This window comes from Chaetura pelagica, unplaced genomic scaffold (assembly GCF_000747805.2).
Source record: "Chaetura pelagica isolate M959 unplaced genomic scaffold, ChaPel_1.0 scaffold264, whole genome shotgun sequence".
Classification (NCBI taxonomy): Eukaryota; Metazoa; Chordata; class Aves; order Apodiformes; family Apodidae; genus Chaetura; species Chaetura pelagica.
The window spans coordinates 1893354-1916108 of record NW_009953064.1 but is presented as its reverse complement, the minus strand read 5'-3'; the positions used below and the strand labels follow the sequence as shown (position 1 = coordinate 1916108).

The window sequence follows — 22755 nt, the reverse complement described above, 5'->3', positions numbered from 1 at the left end:
GAACTTCTCCCAGCAGTCAAGTCATCAGAGGAGCTCCTCAAAAGCAGCAAATCTCTGATTTTTTGATCCTCTCAGATCAATCCATGTTGAGCAGAACTTAAGCCAAAGTGGTGCTGCTCCCACAGCACTTCCCAATCCAAGCTGATCATCACTGAATGCTGTCAAAACATTAAGACTCATACAACACAGCTGGTCACCTGCCCTCCAGCACAATACTCCAAACCTTCTGGCAGCCTGGGGAGGCACTTGCTGGGCAAGCAAAGCATTTCAGCCAGCTCAAGCCCACAAAAACTGAATATTGTCCTTGGTCTTTTCCCTCCCCATACAGGACAAGTGGCCAGTCAAATCTTACCAACTCTGACCATGAGTCATCTTAATTGAGCATGTGCCAGTCAACCCTTTCTGAGGTGTCTAAGAAAGGTAACACCTGATACCCCCTCAAGAGAGGCAAGGCATTTGGTTAAGTGACAATTAGCTGAAGAAGCTAATGATAAGCCTACCCCAGCTGTACTCTCAGTCACATACATCATGCTTGAGCAGGACTAGCAGAATTTCATGCAGCTCTCACACCTTCTGCTCCCCCAAAATCAAACCTAACCAACCAACCCATCCATCTACTCAAATGACCCACCCTTAAAAGCTGCCTTTGACTTCTCATATTCAGAGTGCCAAAGCAGCTGTTCTGCTCACTGCATGGGGAAACCAACTCATATGTAGACTGCATCAAAAAGCCTAATTTCTTTTCTCAAAAAAATGGTTCAATCTCATCAATACTGCTGTCTCAGAGGGCCTGTGGAGTCTCTCACAGCTAGCAACTCGATGCAAACTGACAATGTTTGTTCAGCCACTGAACATACACTTACCAAGTAAACACTGACATTTAACAACTTGATTTGGAACAGAGCATCATTTTGTTGCATTAAGGTGCATTTTTAACTGGAGGTAACAATCTAGTAGCCCAATGTTTTAAATGTATATAATAGTGTCCTACAGAAATACTGGAGTTGTCAACCCAACTTCAGTCATAAATCCACCTTTCCTGTAGCATCTTCTCTGCTATTTCATTGTTCCTCATTTAGTATCTTCATATGTTTGTTTGTGAGGAAGTCAAGAAAGGGAATATTACAGATGGCTTTGTGAATATTCATCACTGTGATCTCTCTTGGAGTCCTGTAGGGAATACATCAGACATGCTATTATAATACATAAAAAAAGACATGTCCATAAAGCAGCAAGCCAATACATTTACTAACAGGTGAAAAAAAAAAAATAAAACAGGATAAAAGAGTAGGTGTTAGAGGAACACAGGAAAAACATTAAAATGTCACAGCGCAAAAAAGCCTCTCTAAAATGATAGGGGAAAAACATCTTGGGCACTAGGACAGGAAAATCAAGTATTGAAGGAATTGCTAAATCTTGAACTTCTTCAGCACAGACTGTGTATATATTGCTATATATATAACATATATACATATATTTAATATATATTATATAATCATGCATACATTGCATACAAGTAAATATTTAAACTAAGTATTTTCCCATAATATGGGTGTTGGTTTTTTTTCAATTTCAAGCAGCTAACCATGAACAGAAATCAAATGTGGTCTAGTTGGTACCATAAAAATCACTCATTATCTGAGCCAGAATAGAGTATATCAATAAAATAAAGAAGATGTTATTTAGGTTAAGTTCTGTCTGACCATGGTAAGTTGTCTGCATGGTAACCTGAGATGGGCAAGAGTGAGAAGGTCCTTCCAAAGTGGCTTTGTAGAAACAGGTCATCTGCCCTTGAGTGTGGCAACACCAGAGAACCCTGCCTCAGTTTTTTATGTTGTCTGTGCTACCACTCCTTTGCCACTATGAAGCTAAAGAGATGAAAAACTCCCTTCTAAGGCTTAGGTCTTCCCAGAATATAGTTCATAAATTCCTTCACTCACATGGTCTGAGCTAATCTGACCAAATTCCTCAAGCAGTTGGGCCCTTAGTGCTGGCATAAGTGGTCTAGGAGGACACAAGCTGCTGTACCTGTTGTGAGGAGCTGTCTGGTATGCCACAGCCAGTGCTTGCCGCAGGATATCACTCATGAGCTGTTCAGTGGCCTGTGGCAAAAGACAAGATTAGGAGACAGCATTATGAGAAGAGCAACAGAAGATGCTATTTGTTCAAGTATCAGTGTGAAGCAGCTGTTTTTTTGGCTCACTTCAATCCTACATTCAAGATGCCCAAGTGAGCTTTACTGAAGCAGTAATAAGAATGGAGTACATTCCAGAGAAAGAAAGAGACCTACAGATGTGCAGAGCTCAGACTGCAACTGCCCAGCCTGGACCTGGAGAGCAGTATGTGCACAGCAGGGTGGACCTAATGTTCCAGAGCCTGTGCTTCAGACAGCATTTTAGGGCCCTGCCTCTCACACACAAGAGCTTGCTTTGTAGATGGCAGATTCCAGATATTCTCCTGGGAACTGGTATGTGCTTGTTAGCCACTCCCTGTGGCCAGCAGGTTTGTGGTAAGATACTTTTACAAAAACCTCCCAGCCTGGACAGCAAGCAAACAGCAGCTGTATGCCCTACACACTTGGTTTAATCAAGGTTCAAGCAAAAGCTAATTAAGGCTCTGGCCTTTCTGTGTCAAGACTAGAACAGAGATTTCTGTCATGTTCACTCAGAAAAACTGGCATAACTCTACAGTCATAATGGAGCAACCTGACGGTTACAATCTGTGTCTACAAATGGATGTATATGTTACCTGAGTTCAACTACAGTAAGTAACAGAATACAGCAGAAATGTGCATATGAGTGTGTGTATAACCTGGAATCAATCAGTTGTTGTAAAACTGATCTTCTGATAAGCAGCAGTCTGTATAAACAACCTCAGGAATTGTCCAAGGCTTAAAGTACAGCAGAGCATTGCTAACAATAATCTGTGTCAGCCTTCAGTCCGAACCCAAGAACTCCAAGCTGTTCAAAGCTGTGGTTAAGGAACTGTATCTGTTTTTCCAAAAGTAATTTTGATGAAGAAACTATTTCTTGTATAAGACAGAACTGTTTCTGTCTGCACAAATTCAGCCATATCCCAGCAGAGACAGCCCAGACAAAACAGAACTGAACAGTACTCTGCTAAAAATAGCTAAGCTTGTATAGAACAATCAAGAGTCTTACAGAACTCTGGCCCATTCCCCCCCAGTTCTGAAGGGTAGGACAAAGTAAGATACTTTCAGTTACAGAATGAGTCCATATCTCACTGGAGGTGAGAATCTACAGATCACTAACCTGTGTGCAAGCCAAAAAACCAGTTAGAAAGCTGGAAACACACAGAGCTCAGCTATGTGTCTTTCTATACATACACAAAGATAGGTGTCAGACTCTGCATCTCCTGATTTGATAAATGCATACTAATATGGATATCCCACATTTTTCCTACATCACCGAGTTAATAAAGTTACAGAAAAGTTTTTGCAGTGAAGCAATTTCTTACCTTTAAAATCATATCTTCAATCACGGGCGCATAAACATTCTTTTGTACCTCAGCAGGCTGAAAAGAAATCCCTATCTATAAAATACGAGAGAGAAAAAAGTATTAGTACATCAAATAACACAACCCATATTGTACTACAGATTAGATAAGAATGAGACTAACAGAAAAAAAATCTATTACAAAGGGTAGTTAAAAAATAAGCAAGCAGACACTGCAGAATTTTCAAGCAGCAAAATCTCAGGCTTCATTTAAAAAACGTGGAGAAAAATAAGTTTGAGTATTAGAACAGCCTGCAGAAATGCCTCTAAAACAGAGAATAATCAAAAGCAGGTTTTAATTTTTGTTTCAAAAAGTCCAGAGACAGGCTGCATTAGGTATCTTTGGACTGAGAATAGAAGCTCCATTTAAAACTGTACATACACTCAATCCATCTATTGAGCATCTTCCCTGCACCTAACTATTGCAACTTTAGAAATTTAAACAGTACTTCTGGCACAAAAGTTCCACATCAAAAGAGTGCTGCATCCCCCAGCCTCACTCTCACCATGCCCATGCCCTTGTCACCCATGTAGCAAGACTAGATACCACTGCAGAACCAGTTTTGTCCCTTGTTACCAGTATCTAAGGTGGAGATGGAGACCCTTCCTTTCTCCTCCCACTGCTGCTCCTATCTCTCCTGGTACAATGGCAGCTTGTAGCTTTCCTACAAGCTGAGTCAGTCTCCTTCCTGCTACGGGGACAGAAGAACCTCTTCACCCTTTCTTTTAGCCTAATTTGAATAGGGGAAAGAAATCGAAGCAGTAGAGAAGTTTGCTGTTCCTAAGCTTTACTGCAACCCCTGATCAGGAGCTGGTATTAAACAGCACTGGTTTAAGCAACAAGCTCACATTTTTCACATGATGGGATGGAAATAATTCAGTGCCAGAGCTCCCCTTCCCTCATTTCCCCTTGCTTCTAACTTTCCAGGATGATTTTTCTGGTACTAAGACCTGCAACCCAACTACTCTGAAATGACCACTCAGCTGACATGCTTCACTTATCCCTGCCAGCACTGGCCAGCTAGACTGTAATGAGTCAGAAGGTCCAGTTTTTCTAGGATGCTAATAAAAGCTTTCATAAAGCAGCCTGAAGCCCATAGAGATGAAAAAAAGGCAACTAAATAAATGTAAGGCCACAACAAGCTTAAGTGCAGTTCTTGTAGGTTTTATGATTCACTTGTTACCTTTTCTGCAGTGTCCCTCACAAACTCTGAGGCAGGCAAGGAAGCCATGTAGAACTTAATCTCCTCCTGTTTCTCCTCCTGTTCCTTCTTAATGTTTATTTTTAATGGCTCACTAAAATTGAGAACATCTACTTCCTCTTCATGTTCTGGCTCTTGTTTCAGAAATTGCTGTAGTTCCTCTAGTTTTCGGCACAGCTCCTCACCACTGCTGTAAGATGAAGGGCATTCTGAAAGAGAAGCAGTCAATTAAACACGATAGGTTATGGAAAGCTGTTTATAAACATGCACACTCAAAATATCCTAGGAAATTAAGGTAATTGGAAGCTATTTTTGTAGTTCCTACCAAATACAAGGATTAACAGAAGCTAATATGAGTCTCCTAAACATTCTCAGAGAAGCTTTTTGACAACTGGCAAAGCAGTCTGATGCTCTTCAACTTGCTTGGAGAAATGGAGTTTTTACTATGTAGGCACCATGCAGCACTAATTCATTTTTCACATGGTGACAAGTACTATCATGCTTTTCAAGAAAAAAACAGAAGACAAGATTCACAGTGGAATTACAAAAGGGTAACCTCCTCTCTGCATGCTTGACGTGAGCCAGTGCAATCTTTAGTGGAAAGCTACACAATAGGCAGAGTATTTTCTTCAAAGACAAACACAAACCTAGTTATTTAGATAAACATTTTAAAAGGTGGGTGTAGGCTTCCTTTCCACCTTCAACAATTGCAATGCAAGGCCAGACTTAGCAAAGACAAAATCAAATCCATAAACTGCTGTGAAATACTTTAAATCCCTGTATGATCAGAACAGAAGAACATTCAGCTTCGGGAAAGGGATTATCTGAAGGTGAAACAAGGGAGCTCAACTATGAAAAAATGGATGAAATTAAAGATATATGTTTAATACACAGTAAAATGAACTGTCAAGTTAATTTTCACTATGCCTAATGGAATAATGGAGCAGTTGTTGTAACAAAACATGAGGGCAATTCAGAGAGGGCAATTCATTTGGAGGTAAATTAACCCCCACTGAGCTCCACACTTCTCCTGCCAGGTTTGGCTTTGTTGTTTTTTGTTGTTGTTTTTTTTTCATACCTGAACTGATTCACTCTGTTTGCACGGTAAGCCCTAACAGAGGCTAAGCTTTCCCAAGGGCAGAAATATCATTACTCGCCATGCTTAGTTTGTGTGCCCACTTATAAATTATTACACTGTGGGGCTAGAATAATCTCTCTCCTAAGATTTATCTACAGTGAGCGTCCAAGAGCACCAAGCACAATAAACTCCAAAAGCCCCAAAAAACATCAGGACTGAGAGAGCCAAGGGACAGTCTCACTTATAGGCTTGCCCTCATCATCTGCAACTGTGCTTATTCCAGAGTGAATTAAAGAAAAAGAAAGCAAGAATCCCCTTCCCCCGAAGAAGCAGCACGTGTGTGCACATACATAGTCTTGAGCTATTTAACAAACAGCATCTTTGGCAGAAAGGAGATTTCTGTCCCCCTCCACCCTCACCTGGCTCGTTGTCTATCTGTGTCAGCACATCTTCAATGGAGTCCTCCTCGTTCCGCAAGGTCTCTGGGTCAGGAGGAGTGTAGCCATGGCATCGGCACCACTGCACCACGTGCTTTGTTTTCAGGGCTGTGATATTGTGAAACCTGGGGTGCTTCTCTATGATGTCCTGTAGGATCTTTCTCACTGTCATTGCTCGTTGCCACTGTGACAGACCAAAGGGAAAGCTCATCAGACTGGCTAAAATGTTTAAAGCTAGACTATGGCCCAGAACAATCATCCAGGCTGCAAGGAAAAGGAATGGAACATGACTTTTTCAGAAGTCTGCCTGATGAGGAAAACAAATGTAGAAGATGGTCCTAATCCTGGCATTAGGGAGCTGTAGGCAGGTGATTTTAACCCTGATTTGTTATCAAAATAAAACCTCAAGAAAAAGGAACACACATTTAAAGGGGGCCAGACACATTTGTCTTGGCTTGAAATGTCTCATCTCCCAAGTAACACATAAGATGGCATAGTGCAAGAAATGCCCTAAACCAAAATGTTTCTCAGAATGTTGTTTAAACTCTTTCGTCTTTTAAGTTGGCAACAGCAGGTATAATCAATATCAACATCTTCCCTGGAAAACCCCATAGCAAGAGAAAAAAATTATGAAGAAATAATGGGGAAACATAACAACTACAATACCAAAAGGTTCAGATTAACTAAAATATTTATCTTTGGTGAACTGAAAGTCCATTTAGCCCTAGCATTGCTTCTGTCAGATCTCTCAATAAATTCCTACATAAAGCAGACACAATCCCATGAAAAGAGAGACAAAGTATGTTGGGAAAAATTTTCATGACTGTAATATGCCACAGAGGAGTGAGGAGGATAAAGCTAGAAAAATTTTGATTTTTATAACTCTTAAAAACCACCTTCATTTGAATGAACCAAAAAATTACTTTCAGAGTCCTTTCTGCTTGAGAAAGTCTCTGAGCAAAAAAGCAGATCACTACCTGGACACAAATCAGTGCTTCTTGCAGCAAGGAATGCTTCTATTTAGAATGCGACAGACTGCTGCAGAAAACAAATCAGGCAACAATAAGGAAGGTTCTGTAACTCAGAAATCCTTCTTGTGTCCCTAACGACTGCTTATGAAACACAGAAGGAGAGGATTACCTCAGCTGCCCTTCTCTTCCCAATATTCCAGCTGTAATACTGCTCCACTGAACTGGCACAAAAAGAGCTTGCGTCTTCACCTAGAAAACACAAGGCCAAAAATGGTATTAAATCTTCAGTAAGTGAATTAAGATCAGTTATGGTTTTGCTGCTAATTAGTGGCGGGGAAGGGGGAAACGTGCCTCAGGCTTGCAGGATCAAGGACTGTAACTCTCTAACCCTTGGAAATGCTGTGCTCAGAGAAAGGTAAGTTCAGGAGACACTGTTGTTTTTGGATGCAAAATCAGCACCCTCTTGGTTACATCACACATATCTCTGGCTCTCGGCTGTCTTAAGCCTCTTCTTCCTCTCAAAACTGTAATGATGTGGGCCTGTAAGTCTGTCTGACTGGTCCAGGCATCTTTCTTTGAAAAACTTTTTTTGTTTGCTTGTTTGTTTCTTGGCAAAAACAAAAATCCTAAGCAATAGTTTCATGAATGCTGCTGTAGGCCAGAGCTGTATGCAATGAAAGCTCCACTGTGCACACACTCCTGCTTAGCTCACTGTGCTCATTAAGCTTGAAAGGGTCCTGCCCAGCCTCCCGGACCACTTGTTTGAAGTGCATTAGTTTCCACAGAAAGCTGATACATTTTCAGCTTTGTACATGAGTAGGAGGGATGCAATTATAAAGGACCATAAAAATGACAACATTCCTCTGTAAACTACCACTTTTTGTTTAAAAAAACAAACAAACAAACCAACCAAGCAAAAACCCCAATAACAAACACATTCCAAAGCTGAGCTATGTTGTTGTATTTGCAAGCATTTTTTAAACCCTGGAACTAAATACTTTAAAAAAGCAAATCCATGAAGGGGACAAACCAGAGCAAAGAAGACCTACTTGCAGCCATGAGGAAATACAATCTGTTTCTAACCAAACAGCAGAAGAAAGTTAATAATTGCTGACAACATATTTGGCTTTATTGGCAGAACCAAATTCTAAGCATCTTTAGAATAAGCCCTGGAGAAAGCTCTGGAAGATAATGTCTTCATTTCATTCTGCCTTTTAATAATTCTTGTGGTTACAGAGTATGCAAGGAATTCTGAAAACAGAAAGCAAAGACTTTTCATTTACTGCTTACTTTTTTCAGCAATTAATGGAACCTTCTTCACTATGGCTGTTAAAAGCTGCTGGATGTTTTCCAAATATTCAATGCTGCAGGGGATAAAAACAATCACAATGAAGAACACTGTTGGAAGCAATGAGTCAGATGCAAAAGATTTCAAAATCACTATGGAGTTTAAAGTCCTCAGCCCCAAGGCTTTATAGCAATATTAGTGTGAGGATAAACTGTTATGTCTCAAGCCAGAGAAGGTATTTCAAACAGCCCTTCCTCTTGCCCAAGTGTCTACATCAGAAGCTTCATTTGTTAAGCTGAAGGAACTGATGGTAGGTGGTTTTTGGTCAGGCTTGAAGAAATCCCTGCATCATCTTGCAAGCTGCAACACTACTTTGAGGGAAAAGACACACCTATTAGTGCAGGCTGTCCCACTAGGAACACAGGATACTGCCTGGAAAGCTTTGTACTTATGGGAGTTCAGGTAAATTTTGTTTAACAAGCCATACTGTATTTAGCTGGCTAGAAGTATTTTCCATTAGTTATTTTTAAACTAAGATAATTTCTGGTGTACATTCACTTAAGATTTATTCCTACCTCCTAGACATACACACACATCAGGGTTATGTCTGCAGGGATACATTGAGATAACAAAACTCTTCAAAAGATGGAGACATGAAAGAGTCACTGGCGGAGCCAAGGGCAGAAGAAAGATCCTACACATTGCAAAATTTGCTTTGCATGTTTCTTGTAAACTGAGTTCTGGTGAAAAACCACTAAAAAGTATTTGCAACAGCATCTCAAACAAGACACTGGATTTCACAGCATCCATTGAAAAAACACTCTGATTATACTAATTACTTAATTCCAATTCTGAGCCAAGGCAGCACTCATACTAAGTAATCACAGACGTGTATGAGTTTAATGAGACTGGAGAGGCAAGAAGATAAATTTCTATTTATTTCAGATGCCCCTTTTTTGACCTGCACTTCACTGAGCAGTTTGACCTCAGTGAGGACACACAATGGCAATGGGACTTACACAAGCAGTGGATGATAAAGAGGTATTTGAAGATTTTAGCAAACCCCAAAACAACCACAAATCTTCAAGTAATTTTTTCCCTTTCCTAAGCCCTGAATGCAAATCCATTTACAAAGAAAACATTGAAACACTGAAGCAAATGCCAGCCAACAGGATTAGTACTGATACAGCAGTGTGTGGGACAGAAGATTTTATAATCTATTTATGGGTCAAACTTGACATTACTGCATGTATCCCTAGAACCTTCTCCTTTCCCCCTGGTATTTATAAAATCAGAAACCCTTATAGAAAAATGAACAATTACTTTATAACATAATTCCCAAGTTCGGAGCTCTCTTCTGTTTTTACTGCTTCTTGGCCTTCTTGGGTACCCACAGAACTGCAGTTTTGTCCTGTTGAATCAGGCTCCATCTTAACTTCAAAGAAACAGAACACATTTTAAGAGGAAAAAAGTACTAGCCAGCTTGATAATAATGTCTCATGAGACTCCAGTAAGACTAAGGGTCTTACACATCATCATTACATTTGTTGTTTGCATTCTGATTGTTATGCTTGAAGAAATCTGGCCTTCAGTTCTGCTGAAAGCCAATAGGACATGAGCCCCATCCAAAATCTCAACACGTTCACATCTCTTCCTTTTTAGAAAATCTGCACTTGCATAATCAATTGCAATCAATGGTATTCTGCATATGACTGCCTGACCTAAACTGAACTGCCTGCAAATGTACATGGCAAATGTACAGTTTTAGCAAGGAGTGACCTTTCAAATTGAGAGCTTTTTTGAAGACATCACTGATTTTGACATCAGTGAACTTTTTCACATCTAGGACAGAACTCTGGTGAGACAGAAGCAGGAGAGGGAGAGATGTTTCCCAACCTAGAATGGCCAGGCAGGCTGATTATTCATCTGGGATGGAAGAGACACATGACAGTCCTGCAAGAACTGGGCCTGGAGTATCTCAGATCTCCCTGTGCATTACTCTGAAAAGTATCTATGTGTTTCCCCTGCATGTGCACATTTAGTGTGGCCGGAAAGCTTTCTCCAGTACCTTTCAACACTGCCACTATTCTTAGGACAGCAGTAACTGTGATTAAACACATGTAGCTCTGTGCATTTTTGCAAATTTTGCTTGAAACAATTAATGTTTAAGGTACCTATGGTAGCTATAACATCCCCATTTCTCTCTGAATTTGCCTCTGCTTTTGCATTTGTTAAGGGGGAACTAATTGTTAATTTCCTAGTCCCCAGATGCCATTTTTACTTTATTTAAACCTTATTAACAATGGAAATAAAGGAACCCACAGTCACAGGGTCTACTTTCATAGTAGGGCAACTTGCATAAAGCAGCACCAGCTTATCTCTGCTATTTATCTTACTGAGAAATTCCTTGTTACCTTTGGTGATGGATGCTGGAGAGGGACTAGGGACAACCGTACTTGCTGCTGTGACAGCTGTAACAGCTGAAACTTTGCTGGTAGAAAGTGACTGTATCACTGGAGAGGAACAGCAAAAAATCCCAAACACAACAAGGAAAAGAAAAATGAAAAAAAAAATATCAAACTTCATACACTTTGACAAATAACCATGTTCAGAAGCAACAGTGTTAGTAGCACAATGTTTAGGGATTAATTTCCTTTCTACATTTTCTTCTACCTCTAGCTTTGGACCATGTATGCCAACAGTGACCAAGAGCTACCCTGTGTCAAAGGGGATTTTCAAACACCATCTGTCATCCTCCTCTGCCCTTTACCTTTGTTCATAGGCATGAGTATTGTCTGAACACCTCCAGAAGCTGTGTTTACACCGAGCTGTTTAAGCTGGCTGGGAACTGTCAGAACAGCCTGCTGTGGACTAGACTGATTTGAGTGGATTTTTAGCAACCCTGCAAGAAGAACGGAAGACAAAATGTTAAATAAAACACACCACTTCATTTATCTCCAGCTACTTCTCTCCATTTCTGCCAGAAAGGATGGCATATAATCTAGCACTGCCACCCTCTTAAGAAGCCACACTTCAGTGAACTGTCAGAGAAGTTTTTACTGACACAAATGATTGCCTAAAAACCAGGGTGCTGCACCACAGTGTGCATAGTATTACATGCTGCACAGTGCTCTGATACAAGTGAGGCAGGGTTCCTTATTATGTAAGTAATCTTAAGCAAAAAGTAACACAAACCTTTCAACTGTAGCAGGCTCAGCACTGAGTAAGCACTGTTGTCAGAACTAGACCTTGTGCTGAAGGCTCTGGCAAGGCAGTGACTGACAGCTCTGTTGTCCTTACACAGCCACTCTGAGGTACCAAGTGCTGCACAAACCTCTGCAATTCAACTTAGCAGAACGCACTGCAATCAGCAGAGAACAATCAACCACATTCTAACTGCGTGACAAAGCCCGAGGCTGTGCAGCAAGTCTGATGAAGGCCATACCCCAACTGAGTGTCCTGTGTCTTTCTGTAACATGCAATGAATACAACCCTGGGGATGGCTGATCAAGCTGGGAAGCATATTGACGTGGGGACTGAATTAAATCCCAGGCTAAAAGAACAAGCAGGACAGTCAGATATTAACAGCATTATCAATGGCAGCACCCATGACTTTGGTGGAAACCAGCAGAGCTCCAGGCAGTGCCAGAGGGCCATGGGCAAGTAGTGCCCATCACTTGCCCACCAGCTCTCCCCTCAACAGCAGTGACACCTCAAGCCACCCCAGCCAGCACTCTAACACTGTGATGTGGGCCTCTGTCCATCCTTTCTACTGCTAAACTGGCTATTTTCAATTTAATTTTATTCAATCCATAGCTAACTTAGATCCAGATTGTGGAAATTTAATAGGCTACTACTTCAGAACATAGAGAACTGAAAACTTCTTAGTTTCACAATGGTAATTTTATACTCACAATTTGGTTTGAGATAAAGTTTCCACTCTCTTCATATTTTAATATTATTTTTGTTTAAGAAACACAGCTGCCTTTCAAGTACTAGACATGCAAGGTCTGATGAAGATGTTTCTTGGCTTTGAAAGATGCATAGCACAGGTCAGGTAGGCTTTCACCACCAGGCAAGAAAGCTAACCTAGTATAACCACTTAATTTTTACACATCATAGTGCATTCTACATAAGACTTATTCAAAGAAAAGCTCATATTTTTAGAATTAAAAGTTTGACTGATACACATCTTGCCAAAACCTTTCCTTTCTCCTCCAGCCTTCTCAAAGACAGCCCCAGGAGGACCAGGCTCAGCTGTGGCTGGCAGCGTTTGATGTACTGACTCCCAGCAGTTCTTCTGGGGATGTTAGACGGGGAACTGATGGTCTCTTTGGGCACAGAGCAAGTCTCCAGCAAGCGAGTAAAAGCTCATGGCTTTGCAAATCTCTTTCTAGAACAGTTTATCACACTTCAAGAAAGGGCATCACTTAAGACTGGGGGATGTCCCAAGTGTGTAATGCACAGATGTAGCAGGATAGGACAGCAAGGGACCCGAACAACAAGAGTAAGACAACATCTTCAACTAACCCTATTAGCCCAATGGGTGGGAAACACTTTATTGCAAAACAATGGGAAAACTTGAGATTCCTTTTGAAAAGCTGTCTTTCAAAACAAAATCTCCAGAATTCCAACACATTTGTGTTTTGTTTTCACATTGAAATAACACCTTCTATAACCACTGCTTCTTTTGGGATTCTTGAAGAAATTGTTTTTCATGATGAATTCAGTGCCTCAGGTTACAAAAAACAAAAGACAAACCAAAACAAAATCAACAACATTCTCATACCTAAGTGGGAGTTTTAGTCTGAAAACTATTTAGAATGGCAGATATTTTACAAAAAAAAAAAAACCAAACCAAACCAACAAACATACAAGAACTTGCTGCTCTTTTTGCAAAGAGGAGAAGACTCAACTGCATTACTGCAGAATTGCAGCAGTTTTGCAGTCTATGTTGTTTACATTCAAGCTCTGGGAAACCAGTGATGAAAAAAGGAGGAGATTGGCAGACTGTACACTGGAAAACAAGAAGAGCTGCTTTAAAATTTCAGAGCTGCTCACTGTCAGACGAGCTCAGTGACACTTTCTCTTTTCTGTATTTTTACTGTTTCCACTTAGTAAGAAGCCACTTCAAGTGAACAGAACGTGCCAGCAGGTAAATTAGTCATGACAATTTCCAATACTAACCCACACTACTCAGATTAAACCTGCTATATATTCCTCTCCATGATAAAAAAGATACTGTGAGACAATAAAACCAAATATGGAAAACTCCCCTCTGTATAAGGGCAGTCCATCTTTATTACCTTGAAACATTCCAGATGCAACCTACCTCACTCTGCTTAATGGACTTCAACTTCAAAGCCTTCAGTTCTCCCTAATCAACATTTCTCTCCTTCCCAAGCCAAACAGAGCAGATGGAAAGCCTCAGAGCCAAATTCTGCTCATGCAGCTTCTCTGAATTCAGTGGAGTTTCACTTTCACAAAGTAATCAAGTCTGTAGTACTGCTGGTACCTTGACAGTGTCAACATTCAGTGACACACTGTGGTCCTGATGAGGCAGAATGCATCTTCTAATGAGAACTTGGCATGAAAACTAAAATCCCTCTCTAATACCAATGGGCAACTCACACTGTTATTTGTAACAGAAACAGTCAATGCACCAGTGTGCTATGATGCCAAATTACTTAGACATCTCTTTGGCTAAGCCAAAAGTTATGCTAATAAGGTGTGTTTTAGAAAGCCTGACTTTACTTTTACACATTCACAAATGCAGGTGACTCTACATTCTTCCATTTACAGTGAAAACATCTAGAGAACTCACACCTGGGTTCTAACCTTCTACAGGAAAGGCACAAAGGGAGTTTGATACCTGATACTGCAGCTTTTCCAGTCACAGGTGTTGATGTGGTCACCAGAGAAGCAACACTTACAACAGTGGAAGCTGCAGTCTTGTTCACTACTGATGAAGTTGACTGGCTCTGGCTTATACAGATTTGGTGTTGCTGTCCAGATGCCTTTGCTGGAGGAGTTCCAGAAGATGATGAACTGGAACCTGCATTATCTATTTGCTGCATAAAGAAGGCAGAGAGAGATAACAAATTCCTTTTCATGTCACAGATGATTCAACAATAAGCACCATGAGGGAATTATCAGCAAAACCAAGCAGCAAAACCAAGTGTTTACCTATCAATCATTAAGAAGCTAGAGGTTCTCAAGTACATATCCAAAAAGCCCATATGCAATGATGGTGCATTTAGAGTGGAGGTTGTTTCAAGCACAAAAAGTGAAACCATACACACAAGAACTGCTAACAAAACTGCTCTGATAGTATCTGGAGCCAGGTCCCTTAACTTCAGCAAGCAAGGGAGGCCTCCACATGAGAAATCTGACCCAGGAATGTTTCCTATTTCCCTGCTGTTCAGAAGTCCAGAGGAATCAGCACAGAAAAGTTTGTGATAAAGAGGCTAGATGGGGGGTGACAACTTTTGAAAACAGTTGGGACTGAAGGACCACAAACCTTGGCCACTGCTGGCCTCTGAAATCTGTGGGGCACTGAGCAACATGGAGAGGCTGTGATCTCAAAGCAGCAACCTACAGTCTAGACACTGCTGGATACAGAGCTTCAGGCATTTCAAATTCTTCTTCAGATTTTTGTGCCAGCAGCAGATTTGATGTTTGAAAGTTGCATAGCCCAAAAAATCTCACCTGTATGATTACAAACACTGTTTCAGATAAAGCCCTTCCTGTCTACCTGAATTTTAACAAAATCAAAAGCAAGAATGTGCAAGTTTCAGTTTCTCTTCTCCTCATTTCTTCACAGATATTACTTTATGCCAAACAGCAAACAAACCAACAAAAAAGGAGTTGTGTGCACTGCACTGGTACACAAGTAAGAGCAGATCCACCAGCTACGCTGACTAAAAATAATACCAATGGAGAAAAAAAACAATAGAAGCCCTTTCCTGGTAGTTATACTGGCTAGAGTGCAAAATTTGTATTACAGAATACTGGCAAAGTTGTTTCTCACCTGGGCCACCCCATTTGTGGGAAGAGCAACGGCAGGAGCAGCAGCTGTGGTGATAACACCTCCTGATACTCTCAGCACCGTGGTGCCAGGTTTGGAGAGCTGGGATGAGGCAGGCACTGATTTTATAGACCCATCTGATATTTTCACCAGTGATGTCTGTCCACCAGGTGTAGCCTTTAAGAAGGAATTCAGCATGAGGAAAAAAGGCATATTTGCTTGGATTTTTAAAAAATTACTTAGAAACCCAAATAACCAACCAACATGACAACACCAAAACAAACAGGACAAACGGTTTTTATATTACTAAAAGTATTATCAAAATACTTGAAAAAGGCAAATTGTGGCAGTAACAGCTAGAACAAAATCAGAAATCAACTTTATCAAACTGTTGACTTTGCAAAAATATGCCTAACTTGATTTTTGGACTATTAATTTCAGGTACTCTTGGGGAGTTTGAATTTCATAGGGACTATACAGTTTTTAAAAGAAGGACCTTTGAGGGATACCAAACCCAAATATTTTAAGAGATTTAGCAGGCAACTCATTACTAAGGTTCAAACACTTAAGTAAATTTTTGCACCTGACTGTATTCACTTCTCTAGTTCCGTTTCACCAAGAAATTAGCAACCTGAGCTTACACATAACCCACTCTGAGAACAGAAATAAAGCTGGAAAACTGTGCTCCAATATCTGCATAGGAAACTAGGCCTTTATGTGCTTCCCTCATCATAGTACAGCCAGCATCATCAAACCAAGGAAGACCAAACAACCACAACAGGAAAAGCTCTCACAATGTGTGGCTGCAGCTCCTGTATGTTATTTGACACAATCATAACTGGTAAAAGAGAAACATATGATTTGCAGGTTACCTGTGTAAATAGAGCTGTTTTCTGTCCAGTTATCACTTTTAATGCTTGTCCTTGTGTGGAGGATGCTCCAACTCCTACACTGCCCTGAACAACTGAAGCTGGAGTCAGCTGCTTCCCAGAACTCTGAGGAGAAGGCTGGCCCACCAGGAAGGTGCCCTGTTCCACAAGTAAATGAGGAAGGTTAGTATCTTGGAACACAGTTAAGAGCCAACAGGTGTCAACACAGGATAAAAGCTTGTATCTATAATGCAACAACACTTACATCTTTTAAAACAAGGCACTGCTAATTACACTGGATGCTTCTGCACTAAGAGCTGGACACAGGCCTCTCTCTGTGCAGAAGAATACTTCCTGATGCAAGGGAAGGGGTGAAAAAGTCACAGTTTCCTGTCTTGTCAGAGGCATCCACTACAATTTAACACACCTTATGCTCTTCAAGCTTATTATCTGTGACAAATGATGCTTAACATGCAAGATCAGAGAGAGGCTACTGACAGGCTAGGCAAAAAAAAACCAAAACAGACCAAGCCAACCAAACAAAAAAAAAATAAATCAAGACATTGCCACCTTCTCTCTTCAAAACCTACTCAGTCCCCTCACAAAGGCTGTATGTTCAGAGCTCAGCAGGCAGAAAGAAAATAAAACAACTGGAGGTCTGCACTCTAATAACCTACCATGAGAGGCATTGCCACCCTTCCTATTTCCCAGCAGAACTCAGCTGCTATCCTTCAGAGGCTTCACTCACCCACTGTCACACATGGATCCCGTCAAACAATCCTCTGTTTGCTCATTTTTCTTTCTTACTCAGCCTTGCTGTTTCACCCCATTTTTATCCCAGCTGTCTCTTCTCCACCTACTGCTCACCCTGGCCTGACTCAGTGCTGCTTCCTCAGCCTGCAAGGAGCTGTGAGGGTATGATCCTGCAAAGGGAGATGAGGGGCAGAGATGTGCCAATAGCAACAGCAAGTGGTAAAGCAGGTGCCTAGCAGAAGGGAGAGAGGCAAGGGTTGTTAGAGAGCACCTAGATCCCAGAACGCAACAAGGTTTCATGTACCACAGAACCACAGAACATCCACCTAACACCACTGCAGCCAGAAGGGTCAACCTGCTTCAACCGACATGCTTATGACACTGACCTGGGGTGTCTGCTTCAGGATGTAGGATGTATAGGTGAGGTGCTGTGACAAGTTACCGCTTGTGCTTTGGGTTCCTCCTCCTCCACTATTTGTAGAAGAACCAGATTGGAGACCTGTAACCAGAAAAAAGGCTTGACCTCTTTGGTAGCCAGACACTTTGAGCTGCTAAAGCCTCCCTGTATATACAAGTAATTGAAAACATTTTGCAAGACATTTGCTGCCACACGTTTTGCAGCTGAGTAACATTATTACTCAGTACAGCAGAGTTCGGATGAGCTGCTGTGCTTAGAGCTCAGCAAATGTCAAGAACAAAAGGAGCTACGGGGGAAATAAAGAGGACCAATTGGCAAGCAAAGCTCATTTCAGGCTGTTTAGAATTTTCTGTCAAAAGCAAATGCTGTCCAACAGATAAACAGATTTGCCATCAGTCTTGTGCAGGTTATGAATCTGCAGCAAAACCCCTAAACACTCTGAATCCCACTGGTTTCTTAATTTTACTTTTGTTGGCTGTTCCAATGCAATTTTGTTAACTGAGTATTAGATCATGGATACCAAGTAGTCATAATTTGCAGTAACACTTTGATATTGCTCTGCCTCCAGAAAGAACAACCTGAACACTGACTCTTTTGCAGTTTCTCATTAAGAAACAAGAGTAAAAAAATATTTATGGCTCTGTCATAAAAATCACAAGTATTTGCCCTTCCTAGACACATAAAAGATTATTTACTTGTCTAAGTTGGATTGCCCCAGCTGCCTCTCTTAAATCTCCAGCAATGGGGCTCTCATCACAAATTCTACAGCCCAAAAATACCTTCAGTGAGAGTGTCTGCTTCTTCAGTGACATGTACTCTACTGCTATGTTGCTGGTATTTACAACCTTATACATCGAACTGAATACCTTTTCCTCACTCCCAGTACCAGAACTGGGAGAAAAAAGTTTACACCCAATCCATGTCCCACCCAGACTCTCAGCCTGAAATGAAGCAATCTGGAGAAAACTCAAAACTAAACTTTTCGTGTACACAGGCCAAAACCTGCAGTATCCTTTCCCTGCAGCAAAAGCATGCTATAAACAAAATATCACCCACTGGAACTATTGTAGCAACATTATTTTCCAAGTATTTCACAGCAAGTTTGAATCACGAGCCCATTATCTGGGGTTGTGATTCTGCTGACCTCAACAGCTTGGCACTAAGCCTTGTATCAATATTCAAAACAATTTATTTCCCTCATTCTATTTATAGTATCTTGTCCTTTTCAAAATTAGCTTCTTATGCTTCTAGTTTCTCCAGAGTACCATTCCATTACCTATTAAAAGCCTTCACAACTACATCCAAAACCATCTGAGTTCCACATCACGAAAAAGCAGGTGTCTCTTCCTACAGACCACAAGGAAGAGCTAAAGACAATCAACCCTTGGCTGAATTTTCAGGCAAATTACACTACCTAGTTTCAGCACAGAGAAAGCCACAAAGAGCCCTGCATGAAAAGCAGTCTCAACTAAAACAGAGACACTTGTGAGATCTCAGCCTTAAAATCTCAGCCACATACTGAGTTGGTTGTGAACAAAGAAATCCCATCCCCTTGCTGACTTGCACAGTACCAGGACGCTTTACGGTAAAAATGCCAAACATATTAATTATGCAGTGATTACATTATTTAACTCATTAGAATTCCCTGCAAGACTAACTAGCATTATTTGTAGCTCGCAGTATGGCGCCTTGGGGTATCAGAAGCAGTTTTCCTTTCCCAGAAGGATTCTTGCTGTTGGTGGTGAGGTACAGTTTGGTGCCTGGTGGCAAGTTTGCCAAGTTTGCCAGGTTGGTGGCTGGTAACTGCAGTGTAGCCATCACTAGAAAGAAAGAACAGAAAGAAATAAAACAACTGCTTGCAGAAAGCAGTATGCACTGAAATCTGCACAGGATGAAAAGTACTAGGAATGACATGCATCTGCCCTTTGATAATCCATTCTTAGCTGGCCTAACCACAGATTAACTCTGCTGGTGAGGCACAGACTTTTTTTTTTTTTTGTAAATAGGTTGGAAAAAAAATCTCTGTAAGCATACCACTTACAGCTGAAGGCCAAAGCAGCTCACCCATGGGGACTACAGGCCTACTTCAGCCCAGAGGCCACAAACCACCTTTCAAACAGTCCAAAGCCTGAACAAACAGACTCAGCCAAAGCCAGCTATGTGCAGAAGCAGGCAGGGTGCTCCTGCCCATACTCTGTAAGTACTGGGGAGGATGCAGAGATGCAATAAGGGAAGTTTGGCTCTTGCTGGTTGGATTTATGTGGAGCCCTTTGAGCACCTACAGACCATGATGTTGGGTAAAAATGTGAGATCAGGCTCCAAGAAAATATACTAGGTCTCCAGCACATTTCCCAGCATCTGTCTGATCTCCTCTCACAGAACAATGAATGTTTTAAAGTCCTTGTCCTTCCTCTTCCCCTTTACAGATAATGACCTAACATTTTCTTTATTACTTATCTCAGCCAGCCTGAATTTACTTACAGACCTTAAGGCATTTTGAAGCTTTTCAGTCACACAGTTATTTTGCAGCTGGAGAAATCATGTTAGACCCTCAAAGTCTACCCACCACAAACTATTAGCAAGGTGTAAAATTACTCTACCTGAGCCTTGAGATGTACTCTTCTGAGCACCTGTGGAAGTAACTTGCGCCTTTGTTATAGTCTGCACAGGCTGAGCAACAATTGTCCCTCCGCCTCCACTCACAATGGCTTTGGCTACACCTTGAGTCACAACCTGCTTCGGACCAACAGCCTTTGCTACTGAAGAGCTAGATTTTGCCACAAGTATCTGCCCACCACTGATAGCCACTGCTTGTTTCACTGTCGACTGTAAAGTAGAACCAACAGGAACTCCAACAACCTGCAACAAATAAGCATTGGATGATGTGCTGCTGGCAAGAGCAACCATGTGAATTCTAGCTGGTGCACTTCCTCCACCTCTAGGCATTTCAGGACACTTTATACACGTCTAGTCATGCATAAAGGCCACTCATTCTCAAACAAAATTAAACTGGCAAGAGGCCAATCCCAAGTAGAAAGATAAACTGTTAAACACAACCAGGATTTCAGAGCACCCACAAAAGATTAAGTACATTCAAATTACAGGGCACTTATATATTTATTTTTTTTTCTGATATATAAGCAATGGTTTAATTCCAACTGCAGATAAAGCTTGGCTTGGCAAAGCATAGAGGTCTAGAAATTTAGCCTCAAAATATTCATGGGAACCGGCTCCCTGGGAAAACTATGGCCTCAAAGCAGAATCCACCAAGTGCTTCGATTTTATGTGTTGACAACAACTGCAGGCAAACATGAATTTGCATACCTGCTCAAACAGGCAAATAAGGCAGTAAAAAGGACAATGAACTGTTGCAAATGCAAATATATATTCATTATGCAAAAGTGAAAGCTCTGTATGTAATCCCTTGTGCTTTGCATGTGCTTTGGCTCTATCCACAATGGAAATAGGCAAGAAGGGAGAGAATTTCTGATACATCTATCATCTTGTCACTGCACAGTTACTGTGCCTCAGAAGCTGTGTCCCTCCTGTCATACAGCACCGCAATGGCAAAAACTCCTAGAGTGAAACACCTGACTTGTCATACAAGTAGGACTGCTTCCACCTCATCCTAGTTTTGGCCCAGCCTCCACCCTACTCCCTATTTGTCCTGTTGCTCTTCATTGCAGGTCTGCAGTCCAAGGGAAGAATTTGCCTCCTGTTACAGAAAGACTTGGATGAGTTTTAGGAAGAGTGATGATGGCAGCCAGCTTTCTGGGCTGACAGGCTCCAGTTCAAAACCACTCCCACCCTACTGTTGCCATGGGGCAGACAGAGGTAGGAGATGCTCCCTGTACACAATGAAATGCAATAGTGCCTGCACACCCTGCTCCCCTCTCAGGGAATACAGACGAGCATGAGATGAGCCACTCTGTGCACATGGGGATACCAGCTAACCATGGCTGCCTGGCTCCGAGACTGAAGCAACCCTACAGCCCAGAGAGAAGCACCCAAGTGTTGCAATAAAACCACAAGGAAGACAGCTTGCACCACCCCAAAGGTGCCCAAGTGCCTCCTCACCTTAGACTGCACCGTCCCCTCGCCCGTGCTCACGATGGGCTTCTGTGGTGACAAGGCTAACATGTGGCTCCCCTTCACTGTGACATACTGCTGCACTGAGGCCGGCGTGGTTGTCCCTGTCACTGGCAGCTGAGCCTGCTGAGGCAGCTCTCCTGGCTCCTGCTTTATTATCACCTTGTAAAGAGGGAGAAATAAAATCACTGGGGAGCATTTCTGGAACAGCCTGTCTGCAGGAAAGGGCAGGCAACAGTCAGAGGAACTCAGACATGGCTCTTACCACCAGGATGACTAACTAACTCAGCTCCAAGAGGAGGGCTACTCCCAACACAGTTGGAGTCTGCATTTACCAAGCATTCTAGATTTGAGAGGTGCTCATAGAAATTACAGAATCACAGAAATTGCCAGTCATATTACAATTACTAGTCATACTAACAATAGACTTGGCCAGGCCTGATTTTTTAGGCCCTACATCTCAGTATGAAACAACAACACTTTAAGGTCTCAAATTTCTAAGCACCTTTTTGTTCAGAATACCTTCTAAACATATGTTTTTTCTATCCTGCAAAATTACAACTGATGTTATAGCTATAGAAAATCAGTATAGCTGACATTATTCTCTTGTGTATGTGTTTCTCTGGGACAGGTCCTAAATCTAATCCCTAAAAGCAGCAATTCAAGAAACTCTGGGTGGTTTTGTGTTAGATTGCTGTAGGTACTGTAATTGGTAGGAAGAATTCTTCCATCTCTTAACTGGATCACCTAATATTGCCAGAAACAACTTTAAGTTCCAGATGGTAAAGCTTCAGAAAATGTACTCAGAAGTGGCAAGGTATGACACTCAGAAATCACCGTATGATTTTTTTTTAAAAGCTCCTGACAGACCTACTGCAGTGCACTTTTACTGTATCCCACTCAAAACAGCTTTTAAAGTATCAGCTTCAATATGACAATGGTTCAACAAAAAATAAGGAAGTATGAAAGAAGAGACAAAAAGAAAGATCACAGGTACACAGGGAAAGACAAGAAAAAATACATTTCTGAGAGGTGTTAGAGAGCCTTTGGCAACAAGACATACCGGTTCCAGTATGAAGTTACATGGTTTATAGCCCAAGTCAGCAGG

The 22755-nt window shown here is 41.4% G+C and overlaps 1 protein-coding gene across 1 annotated transcript in view; it reads right to left on the bottom strand.

The window, feature by feature from the left end:
• Positions 1–760: 760 nt before the first annotated feature.
• The window catches only part of YEATS2 (YEATS domain containing 2), a 43483-nt gene continuing 21488 nt past the window's right edge, over positions 761–22755 (bottom strand). Inside the window, exons 14-30 of the mRNA XM_009996737.1 lie at positions 21636–21809; positions 20159–20417; positions 19217–19378; positions 17527–17639; positions 16391–16546; positions 15522–15695; positions 14364–14562; positions 11262–11393; positions 10906–11004; positions 9815–9926; positions 8494–8567; positions 7373–7452; positions 6215–6416; positions 4700–4926; positions 3478–3552; positions 2029–2102; positions 761–1170 (exon numbers count right to left, since the gene is read on the bottom strand). Coding sequence (XP_009995039.1) covers positions 1062–1170; positions 2029–2102; positions 3478–3552; positions 4700–4926; positions 6215–6416; positions 7373–7452; positions 8494–8567; positions 9815–9926; positions 10906–11004; positions 11262–11393; positions 14364–14562; positions 15522–15695; positions 16391–16546; positions 17527–17639; positions 19217–19378; positions 20159–20417; positions 21636–21809 — 2421 coding nt within the window. The 3' untranslated portion in view covers positions 761–1061. The remainder of the gene's footprint in view (positions 1171–2028; positions 2103–3477; positions 3553–4699; positions 4927–6214; positions 6417–7372; positions 7453–8493; positions 8568–9814; positions 9927–10905; positions 11005–11261; positions 11394–14363; positions 14563–15521; positions 15696–16390; positions 16547–17526; positions 17640–19216; positions 19379–20158; positions 20418–21635; positions 21810–22755) is intronic.